At 38.8% G+C, this 26,351-nt stretch overlaps 1 protein-coding gene across 2 annotated transcripts; it reads right to left on the bottom strand.

Annotated features, from left to right (window-relative positions):
- Positions 1-4,339: 4,339 nt before the first annotated feature.
- nfascb (neurofascin homolog (chicken) b) lies at positions 4,340-26,300 on the bottom strand. 2 transcript variants are annotated; one of them, XM_050065346.1, is made up of 28 exons: positions 26,125-26,300; positions 25,665-25,879; positions 20,248-20,369; positions 20,042-20,147; positions 19,761-19,951; positions 18,869-18,991; positions 18,510-18,728; positions 16,568-16,679; positions 16,267-16,454; positions 16,060-16,191; positions 15,844-15,987; positions 14,302-14,413; positions 14,056-14,219; positions 13,606-13,753; positions 12,831-12,955; positions 12,645-12,746; positions 11,217-11,414; positions 10,812-10,882; positions 10,478-10,700; positions 10,201-10,316; positions 9,167-9,377; positions 8,410-8,532; positions 7,896-8,069; positions 7,644-7,775; positions 7,488-7,557; positions 5,800-5,811; positions 5,555-5,590; positions 4,340-5,446 (listed from the first exon to the last, which is right to left on the bottom strand). In XM_050065346.1, the coding sequence occupies exons 3-28, from the start codon at positions 20,342-20,344 to the stop codon at positions 5,215-5,217; spliced, it is 3,561 nt and encodes a 1,186-aa protein (XP_049921303.1). In that variant the 5' UTR covers positions 20,345-20,369; positions 25,665-25,879; positions 26,125-26,300; the 3' UTR covers positions 4,340-5,214. The 2 variants fall into 2 exon arrangements, with proteins under 2 accessions (XP_049921303.1, XP_049921301.1); XM_050065344.1 differs by lacking the exons at positions 25,665-25,879; positions 26,125-26,300 and having other exon boundaries at positions 20,248-22,031.
- Between the last annotated feature and the right edge of the window lie 51 nt (positions 26,301-26,351).

Below are 26,351 nucleotides of genomic sequence, written 5' to 3'. Positions count from 1 at the left end.
TAGCATTTCGTCGAAAAACACAACAAAACGTCATAGTATAGCATGTCGTCAAAAATCAAGAAAAAACGTCATAGTATATAGCATGTCGTCAAAAATCACGAAAATATGTCATAGTATAGCGTGTCGTCAAAAACTATGTCTAAATGTCATAGTATAGCATGTCGTCAAAAATCACGAAAAAAAGTCATAGTATAGCATGTCATTAAAAATCACGAAAATACATCATAGTTTAGCATGTCGACAAAAATCATGAAAAACGTCATAGTATAATATGTTGTCCTAAATCACAAAAAAAGTCATAGTATAGTATGTCGTCAAAAATCACGAAAAAAGTTATAGTATCGTATGGCGTCAAAAATCATGAAAATACGTCATAGTTTAGCATGTCGACAAAAATCATGAAAAAAGTCATAGTATAGTATAGTATGTTGTCCAAAATCACAAAAAAAGTCATAGTATACTATGTCGTCAAAAACCACAAAAAAAAGTCATAGTATAGTATGTCATCAAAAATCACGAAAAAATTTCATAGTATAGTATGTCATCAAAAATCACGAAAAAATTTCATAGTATAGTATGTTGTCGAAAATCACAAAAAAACGTCATAGTATAGCATGTCGTCAAAAACTATGAAACAATGTCATAGTATAGTTTGTTGTCCAAAATCACAAAAAAAAGTCATAGTATAGCATATCGTCAAAAATCATGAAAAAAGTCATAGTATAGCATGTCGTCAAAAATCACGGAAAAATGTCATAGTATACTATATCGTCCAAAATCACAAAAAAACGTCATAGTATAGCATGTCGTCAAAAACTATGAAACAATGTCATAGTATAGTTTGTTGTCCAAAATCACAAAAAAATGTCATAGTATAGTATGTTGTCCAAAATCACGAAAAAACGTCATAGTATAGCATGTCGTCAAAAATCAAGAAAAAACGTCATAGTATAGCATGTCGTCAAAAATCACGGAAAAATGTCATAGTATACTATGTCGTCCAAAATCACAAAAAAATGTCATAGTATAGCATTTCGTTGAAAATCTTAAAAAAAGTCATAGTATAGTACGTCGTCAAAAATCAAGAAAAAACATCATGGTATAGCATGTCATCAAAAACTATGAAACAATGTCATAGTATAGTATGTAGCCAAAAATCACGTAAAAACATCATTGTATAGTATGTCGTCAAAAATCACAAAAAAAAAAACGTCACAGTATAGCATGTCGTCAAAAATCACGAAAAAAACGTCACAGTATAGCATGTCGTCAAAAATCACGACAAAATGTCATAGCATAGTATGTCATCCAAAATCACGAAAAAATGTCATAGTTTAGCATGTCGTCAGAAATGACAAAAAAACGCCATAGTATACTATATCATCAAAAATCACGAAAAAAAATCATAGTAAGGTATGACGTCAAATATCACTAAAAAGCGTGATAGTATAGCATGTTGTCAAAAATCACAAAAAAAAAAAAATACTATACCATACCATGTCGTCAAAAGTCACGAAAAAATGTCATAGTATAGCATGTCATCAAAAATTATGTGAAAATGTTATAGGACAGAATGTCGTCAAAAATCACGAAAAAATGTCATAGTATAATATGTCGTCGAAAATTACAAAAAAACGTCATAGTATAGCATGTCATCGTAAATCACAAAAAAAGTAATAAAATTCAAATTTCAACGTCATCAAAAATCAAGAAAAAAACGCCATAGTATAGCATGTCGTCAAAAATCATGAAAAGATTTCATAGTATAGTATGTCATCAAAAATTAGGAAAAACAGCATAGTATAGCATGTCATCAAAAATCAAGAAAAAACATCATGTCGTCAAAAACTATGAAAAAATGTCATAGTATAGTATGTTGTCCAAAATCACAAAAAGGTAATGGTATAGTATGTTGTCAAAAATCAGGAAAAAATGTAATCGTATAGCATGTCGTCAGAAATTATGAAAAAACGCCATAGTATAGTATGTCGTCAAAACTCATGAAAAAATTCCATAGTATAGTATGTCCTCAAAAATTATGAAAAAACATCATAGTAAGGTATGATGTCAAATATCACTAAAAAGCATATTAGTATAGTATGTCATCAAAAATCACAAAAAAAAAACCTGTCATACTATAGCATGTCATCAAAAATCATGTGAAAATGTCATAGTATAGCATGTCTTCAAAAATCACTAAAAAAGTCTTGGTAAAGTATGTTGACAAAACCACTTAAAAGTGTCATAGTTTGACATGTCATCAAAAATCACGAAACAATGTCATAGTATAGTATGTCGTCAAAAATCAGGAAAAAACGTTACAGTATAGCATGTCGTCAGAAATGACAAAAAAACGCCTTATTAAAGTTTGACGTCAAAACTCCATAGTATAGTATGTCCTCAGAAATCATGAAAAAACATCATAGTGACGTCAAATATCACTAAAAAGCGTGATAGTATAGTATGTCATCAGAAATCACAAAAAAACCCCGTCATACTATAGGATGTCGTCAAAAATCACGAAAAAAGTCATAGTATAGTATGTCGTCAAAAATCACGAAAAAAGTCTTGGTAAAGTATGTTGACAAAAATCACTTAAAAGCATCATAGTATAATATGTTGTCAAAAATCACGAAACAAGGTCATGGTATAGTGTCTTGTCAAAAATCATGGAAAATCGTCATAATATAGCATGTAGTCATAAATCATGAAAAAAGTCATAGTATAGTATGTCGTCAAAAATCATGAAAGAACGTCATAGTATAGTTTGTCGTCCAAAATCATGAACAAATGTCATACTGTAGTATATCGACAAAAAATCAGGAAAAAACGTTTGTATAGCATGACATGTTTCATGACATTTTTTTGACAGACTTAACTGTGGCACTTTTTATGTAATTTCTATGTCATAATATACTATGACATAATTTATGAAATTCTTATGACAAACTATACTATGACACTTTTTATGACACTGTGTGTCATACTAGACTATGACATTTTTAATGACTTTTTTGTCACAAACTTTTTATGACATTTTGTCATACTATACTATGACATTTTTTATGAAATCTTTATGACAAACTATACCATGGCATTTGTTATGAAATATTTATGACAAACTATACCATGACATTTTTTATGACATTTTTATGATATATTACACTATGAAAGTTTTATGACATTTTTGTCATAAACTATACCATGACATTATTAATGACATTTTTATGAAATACTATACTATGACATTTTTTTGTGACATGTTTTTCACCCTTTTTTGACATACGCTACTATGACATTTTCTATGACCTTTTTATGACACCTTACATGTTGACATTTTCTCTGACATTTTTATGTCATACTACACTCATATTTTTTTTATGCCATTTTAATGTCATACATTACTATGACATTTTCACTTGACATTTTAATGTCAGCTTTTAAGATTTTTAAAGGCATGAATTGCTCTGCATTTTACATGATTTTTTTTTCTGACATACTATGACCGTTTATATGATTTTTTATACATACCATGCTATAATTTTTATGTTTTTTATGGCATACTGTGCTATGACATTTTATTTGATTTTTTTTTATCAGTAGATACTATACCATGACTTTTTATATGATTTATTTTTTTTTTTTTTAAATTGCTGTTTATAGTATTTCTGTATGACACGTACCTGAAGGGAGCCGGGAGGTAAAATTCCATGGGCACACTTCTGTGCAGTCCACCTGTGACCTGGTTTTGGCTCATCCTCTGCATAGAATCAAACCACTTGGGGAGAGGCGTTTTGCATGCCTGAATTTGTAGACTTGCAGATTTTGTTGATTTGGTAATGTTTCCTTGTCGCTTGTGCCTCTACCAGACTAAGTGAAAAGCCTACATAGTTATATTGTTTCTTTCTTTGTATTTATTTTTTTATTGTCTTTATTACTATGTTGTGCTGTATCGTATAGACAAAGTAAACAACATTAAAAGAGAGATATGGATCAAAGATTTGTGACTGTGTTTTACTTATTAAAAAAAGCCAGAACACAACTGACTTGTGGAGATCTGCACTCTGGGTACACTTTTCTAGTTTATGACATGTTTTATGACATACTGTACTGGGTATCTAGAACTGAAAGTAGCTATGAGGTCTTAAAATGTCTAAGAAGTGTCTCTGAAAAAATGTCTTAACTTGTATTAAATTTAGCTTCAGGATTTATTCATCTACCCTGAAAAGTAATTGTAAAAAATTAATCAAATTAAAATAAATAAATAAAAGTATGGACGCAGAGCAGCTAAATTCAACATTCAGAGTCATATTAAACATGCTACAAATAATATTTCCACTTTATTTACATTTAGGACATGACTGTGGTAATACACAGATGATGTTAAGGGTCAAATAAACTGAAGCTGTTACATCATGATTAATGATTTCCATCCATCTCCATCGTGAGTAAAATGGGGAGACAGTTAAGGCAAGTGTACAGACAGACATGAGCAACTTGTGATTTTACAGCTGATTTATGGCTGCTTGCTGATTCCCAAAATGGTTTGATCTTTTGACTTCCAGCAGAGCAAAATTCACAATCTGGCAGTGCAGATGAATCATTAGTCCCTGGAGATGTTTTATGATCCTTAATCTATTACCATCAACCCTTTTATACACTCACATTGCACTATAAACACTGGGATATAAAAGAAAGAGTATGCAATCTGAGTTCAGAGAGTACACTGTGACTCCCTTGATCATGAGAAACAGCCAACACACAAAAATAACACAAATCTCATTAAATCCTGTTGAAATTAGCTTAAACAAAAAGATGGAAAAACAGGCGTTAAGTTGGTCCTTGCAACTGCTTTTATCAACATGATAAACTGATCCTCTTCTGTCTCCTTTGATGTGTAGTGTCTTTCTGTTGGCAGGATAACTGAACACGTACTCATGCGTATGCACACGCACAAACATGCAGCATTTTTATTTACAAGAAATGCAATACGAAACACAAAACGTGAAGCTTGCTTAAGATAAGCATCTCAGCTGTAGTATTGTCCCAAATATTCCACCATTTTCCTCTTGAAATACGTGACAGTTGCTGTGTCTGCATGGACACAGAGGGTAACAGCACCTCGGGCTCCAGCTGTTCCCTCCTGCAGACAAACCGCAAGTGGTTCAAGTCAGAGGGTACATGCGCTGAAAGTCACATGAAAAATGGACAGTTTTATGCCAGGGAGTAGATGGTGTTCATTGGAGAGTGGAGCTCCAGACTTCCCCCAAAGTCCAACTCCCTGACGTCCCTCCTGGTTCCAGTGTACTGGCCGATGAACGAGCCGTCCTCGTTGAATGGCATCTCGCCTCCTTCACCGTAGTCCACCAGACTGTCGTCGCTGTCTGATCGCTTCATCATTGCCTCCATAGACGGCTGGCCTCTTTGAAGCCCTCTTTCCTCCTCTCTGCAAAATAGTGCAAAAGATAAAAACACTGACATTAGAAGACCAGACACCAGAGGACAACAGCTGGACAATAAAACCTAATGTATAAGTACATTTAAATGTACATACCGCCGAGGGTAAGGCAGAGTGGAGACACGTGCTATCCTAAAATATGAGGAAAGGTTGTTCATTTGTAAGACAGGATAGATGATTTTATCACATTTCATTCATCATCCACTCATGAAATGTTTATAACTGTTCCAATTTTCTGAATATACTATCTTGTTAATGACATACTGTAGAAATAACCCATAAAAGGTTTTACAGTTTAAAAGTCAATAGTGTCAATGAGTCAATATTTAGTCTTTTCATACCTTTCAAGAGACCTTGAGTGGTTCAGAAGGGAAAGGAACAGGGTTGAGGTTTGGGGAGGATAAAGGTTTAGGTAGAAAAGGTAGAGTAAATAGAAAAAAAAAACAGAAAATAATGTAAGTGTGATCAAAGAGTTATCATAAATAAGGCCATAAATACTGTAACCAGATTTGATTTGTACCTGTGCAGCATCATGCTAAAATTTAATCAAAATTAAAGGCACCCTGTGGAGTATCCAGCCTCTGGCAGCACTATAGAGCAGTGTTGTATTGTGCACATGCTGGTGACTTGATGTCCTTCTGTTCCACTGATCTGCCAGCCAGCAAACTTGTATCTACCTTTAAGGTACTGACCGAAATAATCCAGTACTATGTAGTATCGAAGCTTCTCCAGTCACACTATACCTTCATTCAATCCTTTTTGCTTCAGGGTTTTAATCCTGGATCATCCAGACTTCCTGCCAGATCAGCAAACTTTGTGTTGCCCACATCTCCAGACTCGAAACCACTCTGCTCCCAGTGAATGGTCAGTTCAATGTCTCCCCAGTTAGCATGATCAAACACAGCAGCAGCAGCTAGCAACTAACTCACTCTGACAACAAAATGTCTCGACTCTGTTGTCAACCCTATTAATAACCATTAAGTAACGCTAACTGTGTGATGCGAACAGTTAGCCCTGTCACTGTGTGTGGCTGGCACTCTCTACAGTCCAGTTCAGACCAAAGATACGCGTCGAGACAAGTTGAAACAAGCAACAACTTGCTATAAGCTGTTCTGCAACGTTCTAAAACCTGCCAGTTCACACCAATGCAACCAGATGAGATGGTGTATCATCTCTATGCAACAACCCTCTGTTTTATTTTGTGACTGAATATAATTTGTGGCTTCTTTAAATATGAATGAGGATAGTGATAGTGAAATACTGGCTACGGCTGCATCTGTAGTAGTGATCAAATGGCGAGAAACAAAACAGAGGCACATACAGCGAGCAGCAGCAGCGACCGACCATCCAACACCAGCGCACAAGGACGGAAACAGGGGGCTTGGTGGGAACAGAGCACCTGCGTACTAAAACCAGTGACTGGCAATTTGACCAGCTGAGTTGTGGGTGACACCATCAGCCGGCTTGAGTTGAGTTCAGACGGCCAGTTGACACCGCTGAAACTTGTCTCTGCAACGTTCTAAAACGGTTTCATCACAAACAAAAACTGTACGCGGCGCGGAGGTCACACTCCCATAGCAGCAGCTACACCCCATGCAGTCTGTGGTGGAAAGCCACTTAATTCACATCCTGGGTATCATGTTTACACTCAGTGAGTAACACTGAGTGTAAACATGTGGTTTGTTTGTTTACAAGATAACTCCACAGGGCAGCTTTAATTCACCAAATCAAAAGCTGATGCACAGCTACAGAGCAAATGGATGTAAATATAAGGCTACTGTTGTTATAGTTTTCAATAGTGATAGTGCTGTACAGTGTTATGGAAAACATAATGACCTTTTCAATGTTGAGTATTATTACCATGCTACTATATAAGTAATTGTACATGATGCAGCACACCTTGAAACCCTCAATACGTTTTTGTTTGGTAGATAAACACACTCACTGTAAACTTAATTCATTAACTTATTAGTCTGTGTTGTCTTTCTATTGTGTTTACTTCCCACCAGCTGTCTGCTGCGATGCTTACCTGTAGTCAAATGATCCCTCCTGATCTTTGTCATCCACCGGCTCCAATGAAATGTCTTTTTTGTCCCGCACTGAAATACAAAACAAGCTACACTGTAAGAGGAGACACGGTGTGATGTTATCAGACATCACAGGAAATGAGGAATCACCACCATACCTGGGTATTTCCCCCCTCGGCTCCTTTTGATGAAGCAGACTATGAGTAGGATGAGCACGATGAGAGCCACAGCACACATAATCCCGATGAACCAGCCCTGAGTGGAGATGTCCACCTGGTCCTGAGCATATACTGAGACACACACAAGCATGTGCACACACATGTAAGTATAGACATTGTTACAGTCACCTTCTTTTAAGCACTTCAAAGTGTTAATTTGGGAGAACACTAAATGTGACAGCAGTAAATTACTTTCAGTGGTGTAGTGGGGTGACTCCTCTGTATGCCATTCCCCTATCCCGATCCGAGTTCGTGCCGCCACAGAAAATCTGTATCGAGTGTAGCGGTCGTATCGTCGGATTGAGAAACTGGTGACATTTGGAGTGAACTCCTCAACTCGGAGCTCTTCTCCCCTGGTAGCATTCACTGTGGAGAGAGTGGAAATATCAGTGCGTTTGGAGGACTCTTGATGCTGGTAGAATGCCCACAACTGAGCTATTAAGTGGCTTACCTGCTCAGAGAGCGCCCACACAAGTGTTCATTACCCTCTTGAGAACATACTTCAGTGGTATTTTGGTCTTTGAGTGCATATATAAGTGTGCTATTATGTGCAACTGGGATGTGGACTTAAGTGTTGTGTGGAAATCTTTGTCAGATTTAGTGAAATAAACTGTTTCTTTTTGTGTTATTGCTTTTTCTCCGAGGAGGACTGCATAATAGGACATTATGAGGTGTCTGAGAGTGTTTCAGATGGATGTCGGCGTACCTGTCTGGTACTTGAGGATATACCCAGTGATGATACCATTGGGTTCTGCTGGCAGGTCCCAGTCAACGTAAATACTGTCCAGATGTCGCTGTTGGATCCTGAAGGATCTGGGAGCAGATGGTACTACGTACAAAAACACAGCAGGAGACAAAGCATCTAAGTTTTTTTTCCACTATGACTTTTGTATGACACTTTTATGACATATTATACTGTGACATTTTCATGACATACTTTAATACAACATTTTTTATGACACTTTTGTGACATACTATATTATGACACTTGTTATGACATACTTTAACATTTTTTATGATATTTTATACTATGACTGATTTTCTGTGCCATGTTTTTATATTTTTTATGACATATTATTAAAGTATACTTTCATGGCATGCTATACTGTGACTTTTTTTAGGATGCTTTATGGCATACTAACTATAATATGTGTGTTTTATAGGGAACAAGATTGTGTTTTTAGCTCTTATGTGTTACTGATACTTGCTTGCATTGGGTTTGCACTTAATTCACTCTCTTGTTCTTCGTTCCCATCCGATCTATCTGAGTTATGTTGCATTGATAGTGTTCCAAGCAATTACAGTCAGTGTATAATGAATGTAAGTCAAAGTGTATCACTGACTGAACTGGTTAGAAGTGAGGGTGGTGACGAAGTCTTAAAAATGTATGGAAAGGATCTTTAAAAAGGCCTTAAAAGGTACTGAACTTAACTTCGGGAATTCCTGCATATACCAGTTCTTACCTCCTTCAGGTGTTGAGAACTGTATATTATTACTGGGCGGCCCTTCATATCGATTGTTTGACACCACTACATACATCTTGTAGTTGCTATAGGGGATGAGCTCAGTGACGACCCCAGAGGGCTCTGCGACATTGTCTGGAAATGATTGAGACTTCAACCCTCTGTTGACCCTGTGCCACCTCAGCTGACTGCTGTCCCTCCAGTAGTAGACCTGAGAGATGAGAAGCAACACACCAAGCAGTCTGATAGTTAAGTTCTAAAGTATTCATACATATGTAGCCTATGCATCTAATATTGCTGTTCTTTTTCACTGCATTACATTCAGTTGGCCAAATAACTTCCTGTATTAGTAAACGTAATCATGTATTGGGAGGAAAAAGGGAGGAATCAGGATGTGTTGTTCTTGTTGTTAGGAATATCTTCCTAACCTGAAAGCAAAACCAGTCATACAAGACATATTTGCATTTCAGAGGTCTAATATGAAGATAAAAACAATAGAATTATAACTGTAAAGGAAGTTTGAAGTAAGTAGTTTAATATTCTACAAAATATCAAGTCAATATCACAAGCGATAACTTGTATTTTACGTGCTTAAGTTATAATAATATATATATATATTAATATATTCAGCATCATACTTGCATTGGGCCATGTCATTGAGCTAGTTTGCTGTCTCTGTTAAGTAGCTCACATTTGCGAGTCACTTGCAGTCCATTCAGAATGGACCCCCACCAGTTGGGAACCACTGCACGAGGTAAATTTTAGTTTGTCAAAACTTGTTCAAATACAGTCATATCTCTGTTCTCTTTATCCCTGTTAAATATATAACCCTCACCTTGCAGTCACCACAAAGAAGAAATGATTGTATTTTCCACACTATTAAATCAACTGAAACTCACCAGTATCCACCACTATCACCAATGGCCTCTCTTAGTGATCTACAGCATGCGCTCAATTTCTATTTTTGTCCATAAACATAAATAAAAGCTTTATTCAAAGTCCATGATTAAGTATTAAATTCACAATAGACACACCTTGTATTCTTTCAGTTCTCCCATCATAGAGCCGCGTGACACTGGGTCCCAGTGCACAGTCACCTGAGTGCTCTCAATGTCGGACACCCGCAGGTTCAGGGGAGCAGTTAGAGGACCTGAGGTAAAAACATTGCCCAGCTTTAATCATGATCTGAGCTCAAACAAACAAAAACAATGTGGCAAATGCAAAATAGACTTCACTAACACACATTAAGTTTGTTTTTCCTTCCTGTAGTATTCACCTAAATATTATAATGCAGCAGATTTAGGTACTTACGGTCTTCCCCAGAGTAACCAATGACAACAGGAGACTCTGGACCCAGCCCAAAGTCATTGACAGCCTGGACTTTGATCTCATAAGGAGTGAAGGTATCTGCATCATAGATGTAATATTTCAGCCATTTAGTGGTTGCGTTCTTCCACTCCTCTCGGGAGTCTCTCCTTCTCCACCACACCAGATACTTCAGGTGGGGCCCGTTCCACTCTCTGTAGGTCAGAGGCTGAAAACAGGGTGAACAGCAACCAGTGTAATTTGATTTCATTGTGGTAGAAACAAATAATGTTAACAGTCAAGATAAATATGGAAGTGTTACAGTTTTTCTAGTCATTACCTCCCAGCTGATCTCCATGTTATTCCTCCATGTACCCACACCCTTTAAGTTCTTTGGGATGACGTCCGGGGCTGTGCAGGAAAATCAGTGGTAAGATCATAAGCTTTAAGGGAAGAATTCAGCATTTCAGGAAATATACGTATTCGCTTCCTTACCATGAGTCAGATAAGAAGACTGACACCATTCCCATGTATGTGAGATAACTATGATAAGATATGAACTTCATTCTTAGTGTAAACACATGAGAGTGGTATTGATCTTCTCATCTAACACTTTTTAATGAAGCAAATAAGCGTATTTTCTAAAATGCTGAGCTTGTCATTTAAAATATGCGACATAACTGTCTGTTTTGTTAGTTCACAATCTGTTTCAGACAGGAATGTATTTCAGGAACAAGACACCCACGTGCACCGCTGCTCTGGAAGCGCGTCGATGGACGACTTGGGCGACTCATTCCGATTTCATTGATAGCGATGACCCTGAACTCGTAGTAGGTGAAAGGTGTAAGATGCAGAATGACAGAGTTGAGGTTCCCAGGGTACGCTGAGAGGTTTCTCCACTTCCCAGGCAACCAGTCATCGTCATCATACTGCACCAGGTACTCTGTAACAGAGCAATAAATTGAGAAATACAACACTTAGAGTTTACATCAATGTCTGTGAAAACATGAATGCTTCACACATATCTTCCCCCCGGCAGCACAGAAGATCTACACAATCAGCATAGTTTCAAGGTGGACACCCAAGATTAGTGTCACCAATTCAGTATCTGACCAAATGTCTCCACTTCTGTTCCTGAGGTATGGAGTAATGGCCAGAAAGTGTTTATGCAGAATATTATGATGTCGCAGTGCAGTTGACCTTTGACTTTCTGGATATAAAATATCATGACATCATCATTATATCCTATCACACATTTGTGTAACATTTTGTCTTATTAAGAGCATGAATTCTTGAGTTACAGCCAAAAACATGCTTCCTGAGGTCACAGTGACCTTAACCTATGACCACCAAAATCTAATCAAGTTCATTCTAAGTATAAGTCTACGTAAACGTTTGTGCAAAATTTGAAAAAACTCCCTCAAGGTGTTCTTGATACATTGTGTTCGTGAGACAGAGGCCAGGTCACAGTGACTTTGACCTTTGACCACCAAAATCTAATCTGTTCAACATTGAGCCTAAGTGAACGTTTGTGCCAAACTGGAAAAAACTCCCTCAAGGTGTTCTTATATTGCATTCCCAAGAATGACACAAATGGGGTCACAGTGACCTTGACCTCTGACCTATGACCATCCAATATCTAATCAAATCAGTTCATTCTTCACTCGAAGTGGACATTTAGCCAAATTTGAAAAAATTCCCTCAAGGTGTTCTTGATACATTGCGTTCATGAGACTGGGACAGAGGCCAGGTCACAGTGACTTTGACCTTTGACCACCAAGATCTAATCAGTTCGATGTTGAGTCCAACTAAATGTTAGTGCCAAACTGGGAAAAAAAACTCCCTCAAGGTGTTCTTATATTGCATTCACAAGAATGAAACATATGGGGTCACAGTGACCTTGACCTTTGACCACTTAAAATCTAATCAGTTCATTCTTGACTCAAAGTGGACATTTGTGCCTAATTTGTAGAAATTCCCTCATGGCTTTCTTGAGATATCATGGTTATGAGAATGGGATGAATGTATGGACATAGCGACAGATGAGAGGACAGACAAACAACCTGAAAAAATAACGCTTTCAGCCATGGCTACCACCAGCGTGGAGGCATAAAAAAAAACAAAAACAATAATACTCACAAAATCTGAGTTTATTTAGTTGAGCGGCTCTTACCTGTTATAGGATTGTGGTTGCTATCTCCAGGGACCCAACTGAGTCTAACAGTGCGTTCATATGGATCTGACAACTCCAAATTAGTGGGAGGATCTGGACGGTCTACACACAAAAATACATGAACAATTAAAAATCCAAACATGCTGTATGGTTGATGAAATGTCATTTATTTTAAACGTATCGTACCCATCACCATGAGGTGCGCTGAGGCAGACTTTTGTTCCAGCTCACTCTTGATGACACAAGTGTAATTGCCCTCATCGCCTCTGTTTACATTGGTGATGACCAGATTTGATTCATCCATAGAGAGTCTGAGGAAACAAGCGAGTAAAACTGGTGAGATTAAGATGCTTCTTGGCTCAGTGTGTAGGATTTAAGGATTTGACAGAAAAGGAATATAATATAATAAGCATGTTTTCTTTGGTGTGTTAATCACCTGTAAGTAAGAATCATTGTGTTTTTGTTACCTTAGAATGAGCCGTTATATCTACATAGGGAGCGGGTCCTCATCTATAGAGATTGCCATGATGCACTGCCATGTTTCTACAGTAGCCCAGGATGGACAAATCAAGCACTGGTTCTAGATAGGGCCATTCATGTTTTACATCGGCCACCATAGTTTACAGCCCCTCCAGGTTGACAGCATCAGAAAAACCCGTATTTTTTAAACGTGAAACTGCTTTATTCAGCGTTTTTACTGGTTTAAACCACCAGGTGTGTTTGTTTTGGAGAGGCGGAGACCTCTGTGGGTAATTCGGCTCCTGGTAAAAACCTCCTGAACAATAAACAGTGAAGTAATTCTAGCTGGGATAAGTTTCAGCTGGTTGCATCAGCAATCCTCACCACTAGAGGCAACTAAATCCCCCTAAAACTTACACGCTGCTCCTTTAATTGAAAATAGTGTATACTCATATACTTATGGTGTATGTCTCTGTAGAGTTCATTCAAAAGAAAGACGTACCTCCAGCCAAGAGTGACGTGTCTTTTTTCTTTCATCCAGGTGGTTATGACAGGAGTTGTGACATCTGATGTCACACCACACTCAAGGCGCACGTCGCTTCCACGCATGACTTTCATACTCTGTGGTCTCGTAACAATTAAGGTAGGCTCTGAGAGGAGAGGATAAAAAAAAAAAAAACACAATGGGTCACACAATTAAACAAGTATAGGTAAAAAAAAGTATGTGTGACTTTGCCTGATATCAAACTGAACTGTGAACTCCTTACACTTCGTTTCCATCGTTAGTCTTACATTGTCTCCACTCTAAATGATTTCTGTCGGGGAAGGGGAGTCGATCTTCTCCAAACAATCACAAGAGGCCAACATATTCACCTGAATCTAACATAATTTTAAGATCAAACTGATGTGGGCGGTTTTAAAGGTCTGTACCCAGCCAAAGTGTGACCCTCACCTTTGACTTCTATTCGGACTTGATTCTCGTCTCTTCCTGCGATGTTGCTGACTATACACAGGTAAGTTCCCTGGTCTTCTATCCGTATGCGTTTGATCTCCAGAGTCCCGTTACCATGGGTCTTAAAACGATTTCCTTCCAGATTCCCCTGTCCATATTTGGACCTGAGCAGACCCACAAACACAAACTGTGAGCAGATGTCTGAACACACTCTTTGCATTAAAATGTCAATCAGTACGTTCTCACCATCGCAGTTCAGGCACTGGAGAACCAAAGTAGCGGCAGTCTGCGAAGATACGACTGCCCTCCACCACCCTGAGGAGTTCATTCCTGGGCCCAAGAATACGTGGCGTTGCATCTGGAGAAATATCAATGATAAATAATTAACTTCATTATGATTATAAAACAGCGTCCTCTTTCCTTTAACCTCTGTGGTCTATTGCACATGTAGTCTATTTACTGATTTCTTCAGTTGCCAAATCCCTGATTGTGATTTTTGTGTAGGTGGATAGAAAAAGACGAAATAGAAAGAGTTTCTCTTTACGCAAAATACAAAATATCTTTTGGTATTATCACATTATTACTCAGGCTACTGCCATTGGGGAGAGAGGTATCTCTTCCATGATGGATTTCTCCCTGTGTGGTCATCCAGAATCTCTTTTTATCCCTAAAACCAGATATTTACCTCTGGCTAAAATTTGCAACTGTCACGCACTCCAGCTGCTCTAGAAATATATTTACTAATGTATAACTGTGTATCTTTGAGTTTATGGTTCAATAATTTTTGGTTATTTTACATGAGAGATTTGATCTGGATTTTTTTTCGTTTTGTCTGTGCTCTTCATATTTGTTTAAAGATGTACCAATCAGGATTCAGCATCATTTATATCAGAATCTGATAACAACTGGTTGACTGTTTGATCACTGTTGCTCATTTCTTATCAAATGTCCCCCACACGAAGTTTTAAAGAGTTAAATTAGTAATAAATAATACCTACCTCTTATTTTCTCAAACTTAGGTTCCTATTTAGTCATGAATATTCATGACTGGATAAAAATAAAGCATGGATTACCTATCACATTGTGTATTTAATTTATTTTAATGGTATAGCATTTGAAGTTTTTAAACCTTTTTCAGGTAACCACCACTATTTAAATGCTCTTATATTGCATATACATGCAGGTTTGTTATCAAATGCATATACAGTACGCGTTCACAACTTTTATCTTAAAATTCAATTTCAAAACATTTCCATAATATGAAAAAAAAAGGGAGTGCTGCACTGGGTGTAGTTGTAAAAAAAATCAGGTACTCTTCACGGATGGGGCAATTAGTCACTTAAAGATAAAACCAACGACTGGCCAGCTCACTCAGTGTAAAAGTCCATAGTACAAGCAGGCAGTCCAAAAATGCATCCGAGGCACTCTGATCCTGAATTAATACATAGATAACCAATGCAAATGATTTTAAACTACAGTCAGAGTGCCGCCTTGGATGCATTTTTGGACTGCCTGCTTGTATTAACATTTTCATAATATCCTACTTATTTTTGTGACTGCACAACAGTGATGCAGCAGTGAAGCAACTTAGACGTGCCATGACACTGAAAATTGGAGTGAATCGACTAAAACATTAAGAATTGTCAGCATATACCTAATTGTTTTTACTATTTTACTTATTAAACTGGTGACTGTCGCTGGCAAACCACTGAGAAACTTCAACTTATGGCTGAGTGAAAAACAATGCATTACACTGTAAATGTCATGAATGACAGAGTGGTTACTTACGTAGCACATTGACAAAAGCATTGGCCAGTAAGTACCCAAACTGATTGGAAGCATTGCACTGGTAGACGGCAGTGTTTTCAACGGTCACACTGCGTAAAGTCAGCGTGTCTCCTGACACCTGTCTGTTAGGCTGCGGTGTAGCACCTGGGGAAAAAAAAAAAGTTATTTAGATTTACTTTAACTAGTAGACAAGCTAGTAGATGTGCAAAAACATACTTTCAATTGGCTCCCCGTTGATGAACCAGCTGACTGTGGGACGAGGAGCTCCGTCAGAACGACACACCAGGCGTCCATTTTCCTCCGGGGCCAAAACCAAATCAGTGGGTTTCTCCAGCCAGAATGGAGCAGCTGTCAAATACAAGTATTTTAGTTGTTTCATTACTGTGCAGTAAGAACATACATGTTTCTGAAAGTGCCTCTCACCTTTGACCCTGACGGTTATCGTGTGCTGGATGTATCCGATCTTATTGGTAGCAGTGCAGGTGTATTCACCCACATCCTCAAAGGACGCCTTCGGGATTTGAATCATCTTGTTGAAGTTCTTTACTTTCATGCGTGGCGTCACCACCAGGTCGTCACCATCCTTGGTCCAGGTAATACGAGGAGTTGGCCTTGATGACGACAAACAAAGCTTTACACATGATGACTTTCATGGAATCAAAGTCAAAAATAAAAAGCCCTGCAGTTGTTACAGTTTATCTCATGATCTAGCGTTGACACTCACATTCCTCCAGCGATGCACTCCAGGAGCAGCTCCTCCCCCAGCAGAACCAGTATGGAGCTGGACGAGCCTGTGGGAGACAGCCAGGTGGGGGCCGCCTCAACCACTGTGCGGGCTGCAGAGGAACCAAACCAGAAGAGACGAGCATTCACAAACCCTTTCTGACTGTTAAACAACACAAGACCACAGTGCAAGTTAACTTAGAAAATAAGAGAAGACAACTGAAGCAGAGCACTCACTCACCACAATTAGTGAGTTTAGTTGGAGTAAATGAGGAATCTTTTTGGGGTATCGTCTGAAATAAAACAAAATGGTCCCGTTTGTGGGTAAAGTAATGACAAAAGCCAGGGAGTGAATGGAAAACATTAGGAATGATTGTTAATAGTGTATCTGTTTGGTCAGGACAGGTCAAGTTACTATAGATGAAGAGAGCAGACAGTGTTAGTGTGCAACAGCATTTTGACAATATACTGTCTAAACTGTTGTCCATGATGTAATGCTCGTCCAGAGTCGATGAGGGTTTTTTTATAACTCATATACTAAAAGAAATGATCACATTTACTTTAGATACATTTAATTAAACTTACTATAATATCAGTACCCTACAGTCATTAACAGTATGTTGTACTAGACTAACATGTTTCAGTAAATCACATGCACATTTTGAGACAGTATAGCAGCGCTAACATAAGTCAGCACCATTAACCTTTCTTTTTACGATGTGCTATAACGTTATCAAGCAGGATTTGCAGCCCCAAGAGCGACAGGTCATTGAAGGCTCACAACTTTTTTCACCAGTGGCCAAACAATTAACACTGCTTGGATAAAGTGTTAGATCCCTTTTGTTTAACCAGAAACAGCCCCAAAATCACCATTGCCAAAACAACCAGACTCCATTTAAATAAACAGTGATTTTAGCATCTATGTAGCCAGCATGTTTGTACACTGAACTGGATGAATTAAAGGTTAATTTTAACCAAAGAAGAGTTGGTGATTGTGGGAACAGTGGATCTGTTGACTCTGAATAAAGTGTGTTTTACAATGATAAAATTAATGTGCATTTAAATGGAGTCTGGTGGGTTTGATGATAATAATTTTGGGGGCTGTATGTGGATCATACTGTTTAACAAACGGTCTGCCTCTGTAGGGATCCTTTCCATAATTTTGTTAGACAATTACAATAACAATCTGAGCTGTCAGTTGCAAAAACAAGTACTTTCAGAGGACAGAGAATGACGGTATGAACACTCCCTGGGTGTTTACATTGCAGCCTGGCCACTCTCTCTCAATACTTGATCAATTAAAAAAATGTTGTTCCCATTAGTCACTTACACACAAAAACATGGGAATATGGGGTCTAGGTTGAAAATACCCTTAAACCCTGGATTTTTAAGTTTATTTGACATGCAGAAAGTGACACAGCAAGTCTTCAGCATGGTAGCAAATGATTTGTTTTCCCCTTCAGCATAGAGGGATGTGATGTTTTGTGGACATTCCCATATATACCCGCTGTCTCTTTGCCATAGTATGTATCCAAGGTTATCTTTACATATTTCTAATTCAGTTTCCAATTAATGTTTTGTAGCAGAAAATGCATTATGAACATGGTAACCGAAAACAACACATGAAAATGAATATCTTAACATCTGTTTAGGGAAAAGTTAATACATGATGAAATGAATTCAAACAAGTCAAACATCTTACTACCACAGACAACTACCACAGATTCAGAATAGAAACTGTTTAACCTGACCCACAACAGGTCAAAGACCCCTGCCATAACTCAGGACAATCCTTAAACCACAGATCTTTAAATCCAACTGCAGCTGTAACATGCAGGTTACAAGTGTAAACACCTGAAAATGTCTCTAAAAAAATCAGATGTGAATAAAAACACAAGGTGATGGCTGAAAGCTGGACACTATGGACACACAATCATACTCACTTGTTAGCACTTTAACAACCACAGGCATCTTCTGCTGGATGACATTCTTGTAGGGGAAGCGGGCATTACAGCAGTAATCAGCAGCAGAGTCGTTGACCAGGACGTTGGAGAAGTACAGATCTCCGTTAATTCCCATGGATACCCTGCGGTCCTGCCGCACAGGCTGCATGGTGGGGAAAGCTGTCTGAATGGGCCAGTTGAAAGGTCTCGCATATGAGCCTGAAATAAAGTCACAGTTCACAGAAAAACACACAATAGCTAAAACTCTTGACAACTAGTTTGGTTAGTAGACAGTTAAAAAGCCTCCTTGTTTAGGCTTATTGATCCAAACTTTTAGAGATGTAACTCAAGACACCTACAGCTGCTCATCCAGTAGGTTTCAGGTTTCGGTGGGCCTGGTGGCGGGTCACAGGACAGGACCAGAGGCAAGCCGGCGCTGACCACCACAGGCTCCAGAATCTCCTTCGGCCACACAGGAGGTCCTGCACAAGAGGGAAACAGGTGAGCAGCAAAGCCAGGGGTCTCATTTAAAAACACTGGGTATACACAAAACAAGGCCTGAAAGAGGCGTACGCCACTTCCTGCAGAAAAGTTGTAATCTTTTAAAACACACTTGATGGGAGAAACTTTGACACATGCTTACAAATGTTTTGGAAATGAGAAATTGGCGATGCAGATGGTGAGGTGGAAGCCTGAGCCTAGAAACTGTCGAGCCACCTCAACTGACCCCTTCCGACACAAGGCAGCAGCGGCTCTACTCCGAGCTCCCTTTGTATGTCTGAGCTCCTTACCCTATCTCCTATCTTTCTTGTTGTCATGATTCTACTGCCTCGTTTTTTCTTTTTTGCCTTAATTGGATGGACAGATTTAGTTTGAAAGGAGGATAGAGATGCAGTAAGGGGCCGTGGGTTGGAACCGAGCCCACAGCTGCTGCGACAAGGACACAACCTTTGTATTTGGGGTGCCTGATCTACCAGGTGAGCTAGTGGGCGCCCCCTACTGCCTCATTTCAAGCTAAAATTCAATACAGTAAAAAGTAATGCAGCTGAATTCTTAATGTCAAATTAACAGACAAATTGACGGAACTTTTCTGGGCCATGAGAATAACATATTGGAATTCTTAATTTAGGTAGTGTTCCCCTTTAATGGAAAAATTAGTTTGATAACTGAGGACACTGTGCTGTACGTCTCCTGTCAGTTGTGGATATGAACAAATAGTGTGTTCTCTAACAGTCTCAATACGGATCTTACTGTAGAGTCGTAGTCTGATCTTGTTGGAGTATGCAGATCCATACTGATTGGAGGCGATGCACTGATACTCTGCTTCATACTGGTCTGGATTGTTCCAGGCATAGATGTCCAGTGTCCCTGAGCGCCTTCGCATCGTTGCTTGGGAGTCACGCGCCACGTTGAAATATTTCCCGTTACGCCTCCATGAGAAACTTCATGAACATGTAAAGAAAGAATAGAAAAAACTGTGAGGTGGTGTGCAGACAGTAATGCCTTTAACAAAAAGCTGCGTCACCTCTTACATGGGATGAGGGTTTCCTTTGGCTTCACACTCTATAACCATGGTGTCTTTGGGGTCAACAATATGATCCTTCATCGACTGCTTTGTGATGGTCGGGGGCTGCCTGACTGTGGGCGGAGAAATAGTTCAGATTAGTATGTTAGAAACTTTTATGGTAAGACTATACATATGACAAATTACAATATGCAAGTTAAGTAACTAACTCACTTTCCAGAGGAACGTCGAAAGCCCAAACACTCTGCCACAGAAGCAGCAGCAGCGCTGGTTCGACCAGTGTCCCCATCTTTACAGAGCATGGAACCATGCAACTCTTCTCTTCACCAAGTCTCCTGGTCTCAGATTGAATGGAATAAAATATTACATTCATGTCATGTAGTTAAAATCCAGAACAAATGACTGTACAGGAAACATCTTACTACAGATTTAACTAATGGTTCACAAATCATCTGTAATGCAGCAATAAACATCTCAGTCGTGGAAAAAATGATACTACAATGTACAAACTGTGGCTGTGGTTAGTAAAAGTCCCGCATTCAAAATCCTGCTCAAGTAAAAGGAGATTAATATCACCAGCAGAATAAACATTAAGTATCCAAAGTAAAAGTACTCATTCTGCAGAAAAATGCCCCCTGTGAGTGTGTTTTATACATCAATTACAATTATATAACTTGTAAGTTTTTACTGTTGTAGGTGCTCAAGGTGGAAGTTGTTTCAACTACTTTATATACAATTCTGTAGCCTAATACAGTGGTTCTCAACCTAGGGGTCAGGCTCCCTACAGGGTCACAAGATAAAAAAAAACTAGTTTAAAGTCAATGGCGCACAATTTTCCTGCTATTATTCAGATAGTTGTGCCTTCATAGGTGGGTACACTCGTACACTCTGTTTGTTACACACACAAGGACTCAGGGATGGGTTGAGGAAAACATAAATGATATTCTCTAAAATGTGAACATAGCAGAGATCACAGCAGAGCTGCTGTCTGACTCTCTGTTAAGAGAGAAACTGTGCACATTTACGCACGAGGAGCAGCGTAACTTCACTGATTATTATTATTATTATAACTCTGTTTCTTCTGTCACATTTATAACTACATGTTTTACTTTTGCTGCTTAAATGTCCCACAATATTTGCTGCAGAGACTTTACTGCTCTAACTGCATCTGCCATGTGAATAGCAGTGTGCAGAAGAAGAAGAAGAAGAAGAAGAAGTCACACAGTTTAAATAACAGAACAGATGATGACTAAAATGTGTCTCAAGCTCTTGATTCTGGCAGAAGTGTTTCATTAAATGGCCCTACTCAAAATCTTTTCGCCACAATATTACAGTAAATATGCAGTGACCCACAGGTCATGTTAGTCTGAGCTGAACAAAAAGTTATCAGTGCCTACCTCTCTCATGTAAAGTCAAATCAGGGCTCTCTCCTCCCCATCTCTGTGACCTTCCCAGCACATCGATAATCCCAATGACTTTTCTCCACGTAATTATTCTTGTTTGTCCAGCACACCAATTAAAACTTCAGTCCTTCAAATATCAGGTCAAGAGCCCTCGAGGAGTTGATACACTTCAGTAATAGAGTTTCTGTCTGTCACTGCCACTTACACTCTGCCCACCCAGCTCATGAATAATGAATGAGCGCCATACACCACCTACTCCTCACCCACATCACTTCACTGTTCTGACCAGGCTCTCATGATCCTGAACAATCCATCGCAATCCAACACAAAGTTTGTTCACACAATAAACAAACTGAGGCTCTCAAGAGATGAAATAAACATTTGGATTTATGACACCAACAGCTGGGGCATTTTATATGAGTTGGACCGAGATCTTGAGCCTGATTTTTATTTTTCAAAGCACCAATTTGCATTCTTGTTGGTTTTGATGACATCAAAATGTGGGCTTTATTGTTGACTGGAGGGAACTGGGGAAACAGAGTATGAAAGCAATGTTTGTTTCTCTCATATGAATTTTACATGTGACAGATCTCAAGTCACATGACTCCACAGCACAGTAGCCCTGACGAAGGATGGAAAAATTCAACAATCAAAATTTCCTCAATAAGAATTTGACTCCTACTTTCTTTACTGTTAACCCTCTGTGGTATTAGATAACAAACCCCTCACTCCACCTCCTGTATTTTTAATTTCCTCCACTTTTCCATAGTACTAATTAGAACTTATCCTTTGTTTTGCAAGACATTTCTTTTCCACACTCAGCCATTCACATGCATATTTCCTCAGAGGAGGAAAAGGTCATTACCATTCAACTGAGAAAATCCTACAAGGGCAAGCAGCAGTTTTATTTTCTGGAAACAGTGCCAAAGTCGCAGGAGAAGCTGTATTTGTGTTAAACAAAAGCCATCTCACGGCTGCTGACAGAGTCCTGACCTGTGTAGGCTTTCAGGCATCCACACAGGGCTGCGTATACAAACCAGCCCTGACTGGGCTCAACAATAGCTCGGTGGTGGGGAGGGAGGGGGTAAAATGAGGTGGCTCTACCTACAGATGCAATTAAACTCGTGATTAAGATATGTATTCAGAACTCTGGTAACAAAGCTGGCATAAAAGTGGGACGTTTGCGCACTGATTATAATGACTTAGACATATTTTCATTCATATTTGGAAAGAGTATGAGACCACATGTGACGTAAACTATTAAGACTCTCATAGCTGTGTAGCTGACGCTCTGCATCCTCCAGCCCTCATTCCCTCCTCTGTGTTCGCAGCTGAAACACAACCTGCCTCACACAGAAGACAAAAGCAGAAGTGGTATGTTGAGCTTCTTGGCTCTCAGAATGGGCTTTTTTCTCCCCTCCATACATTGGACTGAAGCAGGCCTGGCAGTGAGCAGTGATCAGTGCCATGCACCAGATTGCACAGTGAAGAGGCAGAGAGGCGGACAGAGCCAGCTCAGTGACGACAAGAAGGTCTCTATGCTCGCGGGTCTCCTTTGGCACGTGTGCCCAGGGCTCGGCTAAAAGCAGATGGCAAGTGGGAGGGAGCGTTCGACCGCACAAGCTGCCTGTTCAGACCCGGAGCACCTTTCATTTGCACTTTGACGTCAGTGCATCAGGGAACGCACAAGACGAAGAGGCCGGGGATAAACTCCAGGACACTGTGCTAAACTGAATCATCACCTCTGTGCTATCAAAACATTACTGTCTCATAAACATGACCCCTGTGATTCTGACTTTATGGTGAGGTGAAGGAAAACCACAGCAACAAAACATTTTCTAAAAAGCACCCTGACACAAGAGTCTGCAGCCACGTTAGCAACTTTGTGAGCTAAATGCTAATGCCAGCATGCTAACACACTCAGGATAACAAAACTAACTGTTAGCCAATTAGCACTAAACACAAACTACAGCTGAGGCTGATAAGTGTCTTGAGTAATCTCAAAGCACACCTGTATTTATATCTGTGCACAATAGCCTCTATAACATGTGTTATTACTCTCATCATGACATAAATGTTTGTTTTTATTTACTGATATCAAATAACATTTGACAACCAACTATTACTCATGAAATAGTTATTAACAAAATTATTCAAGAATTCATTTTGAACAGTTTAAAATTACATCAAAGCACCAATAACACATCCATTTAAGTGGGAAATAATGTAAGATAATGTGATGTGTTATGGTCACACACTTAAAATTTCCTCGCACAAACGGCCACAATTTCTCTGTGAGTTTTTTTTTTTTTAATTAAATTAAATTACTTTTTTTCCTTTTAATTAGGAAATGGGTGCGCACAACATACTGATACAGTCAATTAAAATAGTCAATCATAACTTTTTGTAACGGCCCAGTTGAATATTGCAAACTTCAATCAATCAATCAATTTTATTTATAAACAAACTTAAATTGATTTTAAGATTCTTAACTTTTAAAGCTCAACATGGTTTAGGGCAGAGTTATATAGCTGAGCTTCTGACTACCTATTCTCCAAGTCCTGACCTAAGATCCTCAAGCCTACCCTCACTAGTCGTCTCCACATGAAAGCTGGTAACTAAAGGTGACCGGGCTTTTGCCATCAAGGCCCCGAGGCTCTGGAATTCTCTGCCTGAGGAGATTAGGCTGGCTAGCACATTACCTGTTTTTAAATCTTTGCTTAAAATATAATTTTATAGGAAAGCATTCCTTTTGGTGCCAGATTTGTAACTTTATTTCCTTGGTATTGTTTTGTTGTCTTATTTCTATGCACTTTGTGAAGCACTTTGTAAAGTTGTTTAGATAAGTGCTATACAAATAAAAATTATTATTATCATCATTATTGTTATTATTAGTATTAGTATTAATTATCATTATTATGATAATGTGTGGTTATCACAAAACCCCACGGCACACCAGGATTTGCATCGTCGCACACCATTTGAGAAGCACTGTGTTAAGGGTCACCAGAGTTATTACAACTGATCCTGAGGAGGAAATGATTGTCTGAACCAAGTTAAATTCAACATACGTAGTTATTAAGACTCAAAAACACAAATAACCACCTCATGGTGGTGCTAGACTAAAGTCAGGGGATCACCAAAGTCAATCAAATTTGTCATCTGAGGAAGATGAGTGTCTTTAAAAAAATTCATGGCAATCCAAAGCTGGTGTTAGATATGGTATGTTGTATATAACTTATCTAAAAAGCAAAGATCTTTGTGCTCAGCTGAGATCTGGTATTTTAAATTTAATTGATGAAACTGGACGGTATGTTAACATAGAAGAAGGAAAATGGATCCGTCTGAAATGTTGTCTAAACGATAGAGAAAATGAGATCCTAATGGTTTTCTACTGTCCTTTTTATTGTGACCTGTGAAATGTCTTTTTTGTTAGGATGAAAACAAATACAAGACTGAGATGGGTGTCACATATGAAAGATTTCACCAGTCTGGTAGAACAGAAGGGAAAAAGCTCAATATCAAGATGATCTGCAACAATTTGGTAGTTCCTTGTATGAATAGTTCATTTTAGATACTGTTTTGTTTAATTTTTAGTTTGTGTTTCTTTGCTTTTCCAAATGTTTTGTATAGGCAAGACCGGAAGATATATGTAAAATAATGGTGGGATGGGCCAAATGTTGGGCACGACACAAATTTAAAAGAAATAACAATTAAATAAATAAATAGATAGATATTTCAGTCTGGACCAAAGTGATTGACGAGTTGACTGACCACTCTGTTAGCATGGCTAAAACATAAAGACTGATGGATATTTAAATGTGCACCATCAGGGCAATTTTTAAGTTACCCTCTTAACATTAACAATCAAATGCACATCATATTTGTCACTGAAACATTGCCACATAAAAAAGGGATGCAAATTCATCCCAGTCGTCACACTGGCAGGTGTGAGTGTGTAACAATATTGTGTTCACTCTCATACAAATCTGCTGATGCAGCTGTAGACCCATCCCACTTCTCAACTCAGACTATGACATCATTAAAACCTGGACAGCCGTCTTGAACAACAGCTCCATGGACTAACACTCCTTCACGTGGCGACACACTCGATGCTCCTCCTTAAGTGTCCTGATACTGTCTCTGACACTGTGTACGTTATATGTAAAAACTAACATTTAAAATCAGCAAAACAAAGTACAAAGTGGTGAATGTTAGGGCTCCTACCTTAAGTGTGAAAGCGGACTCCTACTTTCTTCTCATTTCCTGTCGCAGTAGATTCACATCATCTTCACAGAGAGCTTTCCAGCAGCATGTGGTTAATGTGTTGTCACTCCATCAGCTTAAAGCAGGTGACAGGCAAGATAACAGAGGCTCGTGTGGCCCGTCAGAATGGCCGTCCCAAGCCTGGGTCACACGCCTGGCAAATAGGGCCTGGGAGGCTATTATAATAAATCCATTGTGAAATCCACACATAAATATAACGTCATCTCCACAGTGATGCGAGAATAAAGTTAAACACCACTGCCATGATATGTATGAGCTGGTGGATTAAGTTTAGGCGTCATCCAGCTCCTATCTAGCAACAATCAGCTGCAGCCTGCTTAAAAGATCAAATCATTTTTTGTATTTTTTCATGTGTGCTGTTGATGTGCAGTGTGTGTTAGATGGGGGGTGGGTTACTGACCTTGTGTCTTCACTCTGGCTGGCACGAACGCACACTCTCTCACACAAAGCGTTTCTGTCTGGAACAAAGTCAGTCTATTGTGGACAGGGAGGGCACGGCTTCCACACACACATGGGGGGGTTTAACTCGTCACATTCAAGTGATTGGATGGCTTCTCCCTCATTGATAAAGTCTTGCATCATTTGTCAAGACCAGGGTGATCTACAGTATTTATTGGGTTTACAAGA

The sequence above is a fragment of the Epinephelus moara genome, chromosome 16, assembly GCF_006386435.1.
Source record: "Epinephelus moara isolate mb chromosome 16, YSFRI_EMoa_1.0, whole genome shotgun sequence".
Lineage (NCBI taxonomy): Eukaryota > Metazoa > Chordata > Actinopteri > Perciformes > Serranidae > Epinephelus > Epinephelus moara.
This window is presented reverse-complemented; position numbering and strand designations above follow the sequence as displayed.

What these genes read in the sequence shown, in the direction of transcription:
- nfascb (XM_050065344.1), bottom strand. Translation starts at nt 20,407, where the DNA reads ATGAATGTAATATTTTATTCCATTCAATCTGAGACCAGGAGACTTGGT. An exon ending in AAAGGAAACCCTCATCCCAT is followed by an intron (nt 19,952 to 20,041) that starts GTAAGAGGTGAC and finishes ATGTTCATGAAG; the next exon opens with TTTCTCATGGAGGCGTAACG. An exon ending in ACATGGAGATCAGCTGGGAG is followed by an intron (nt 10,701 to 10,811) that starts GTAATGACTAGA and finishes CCCTGTTTTCAG; the next exon opens with CCTCTGACCTACAGAGAGTG.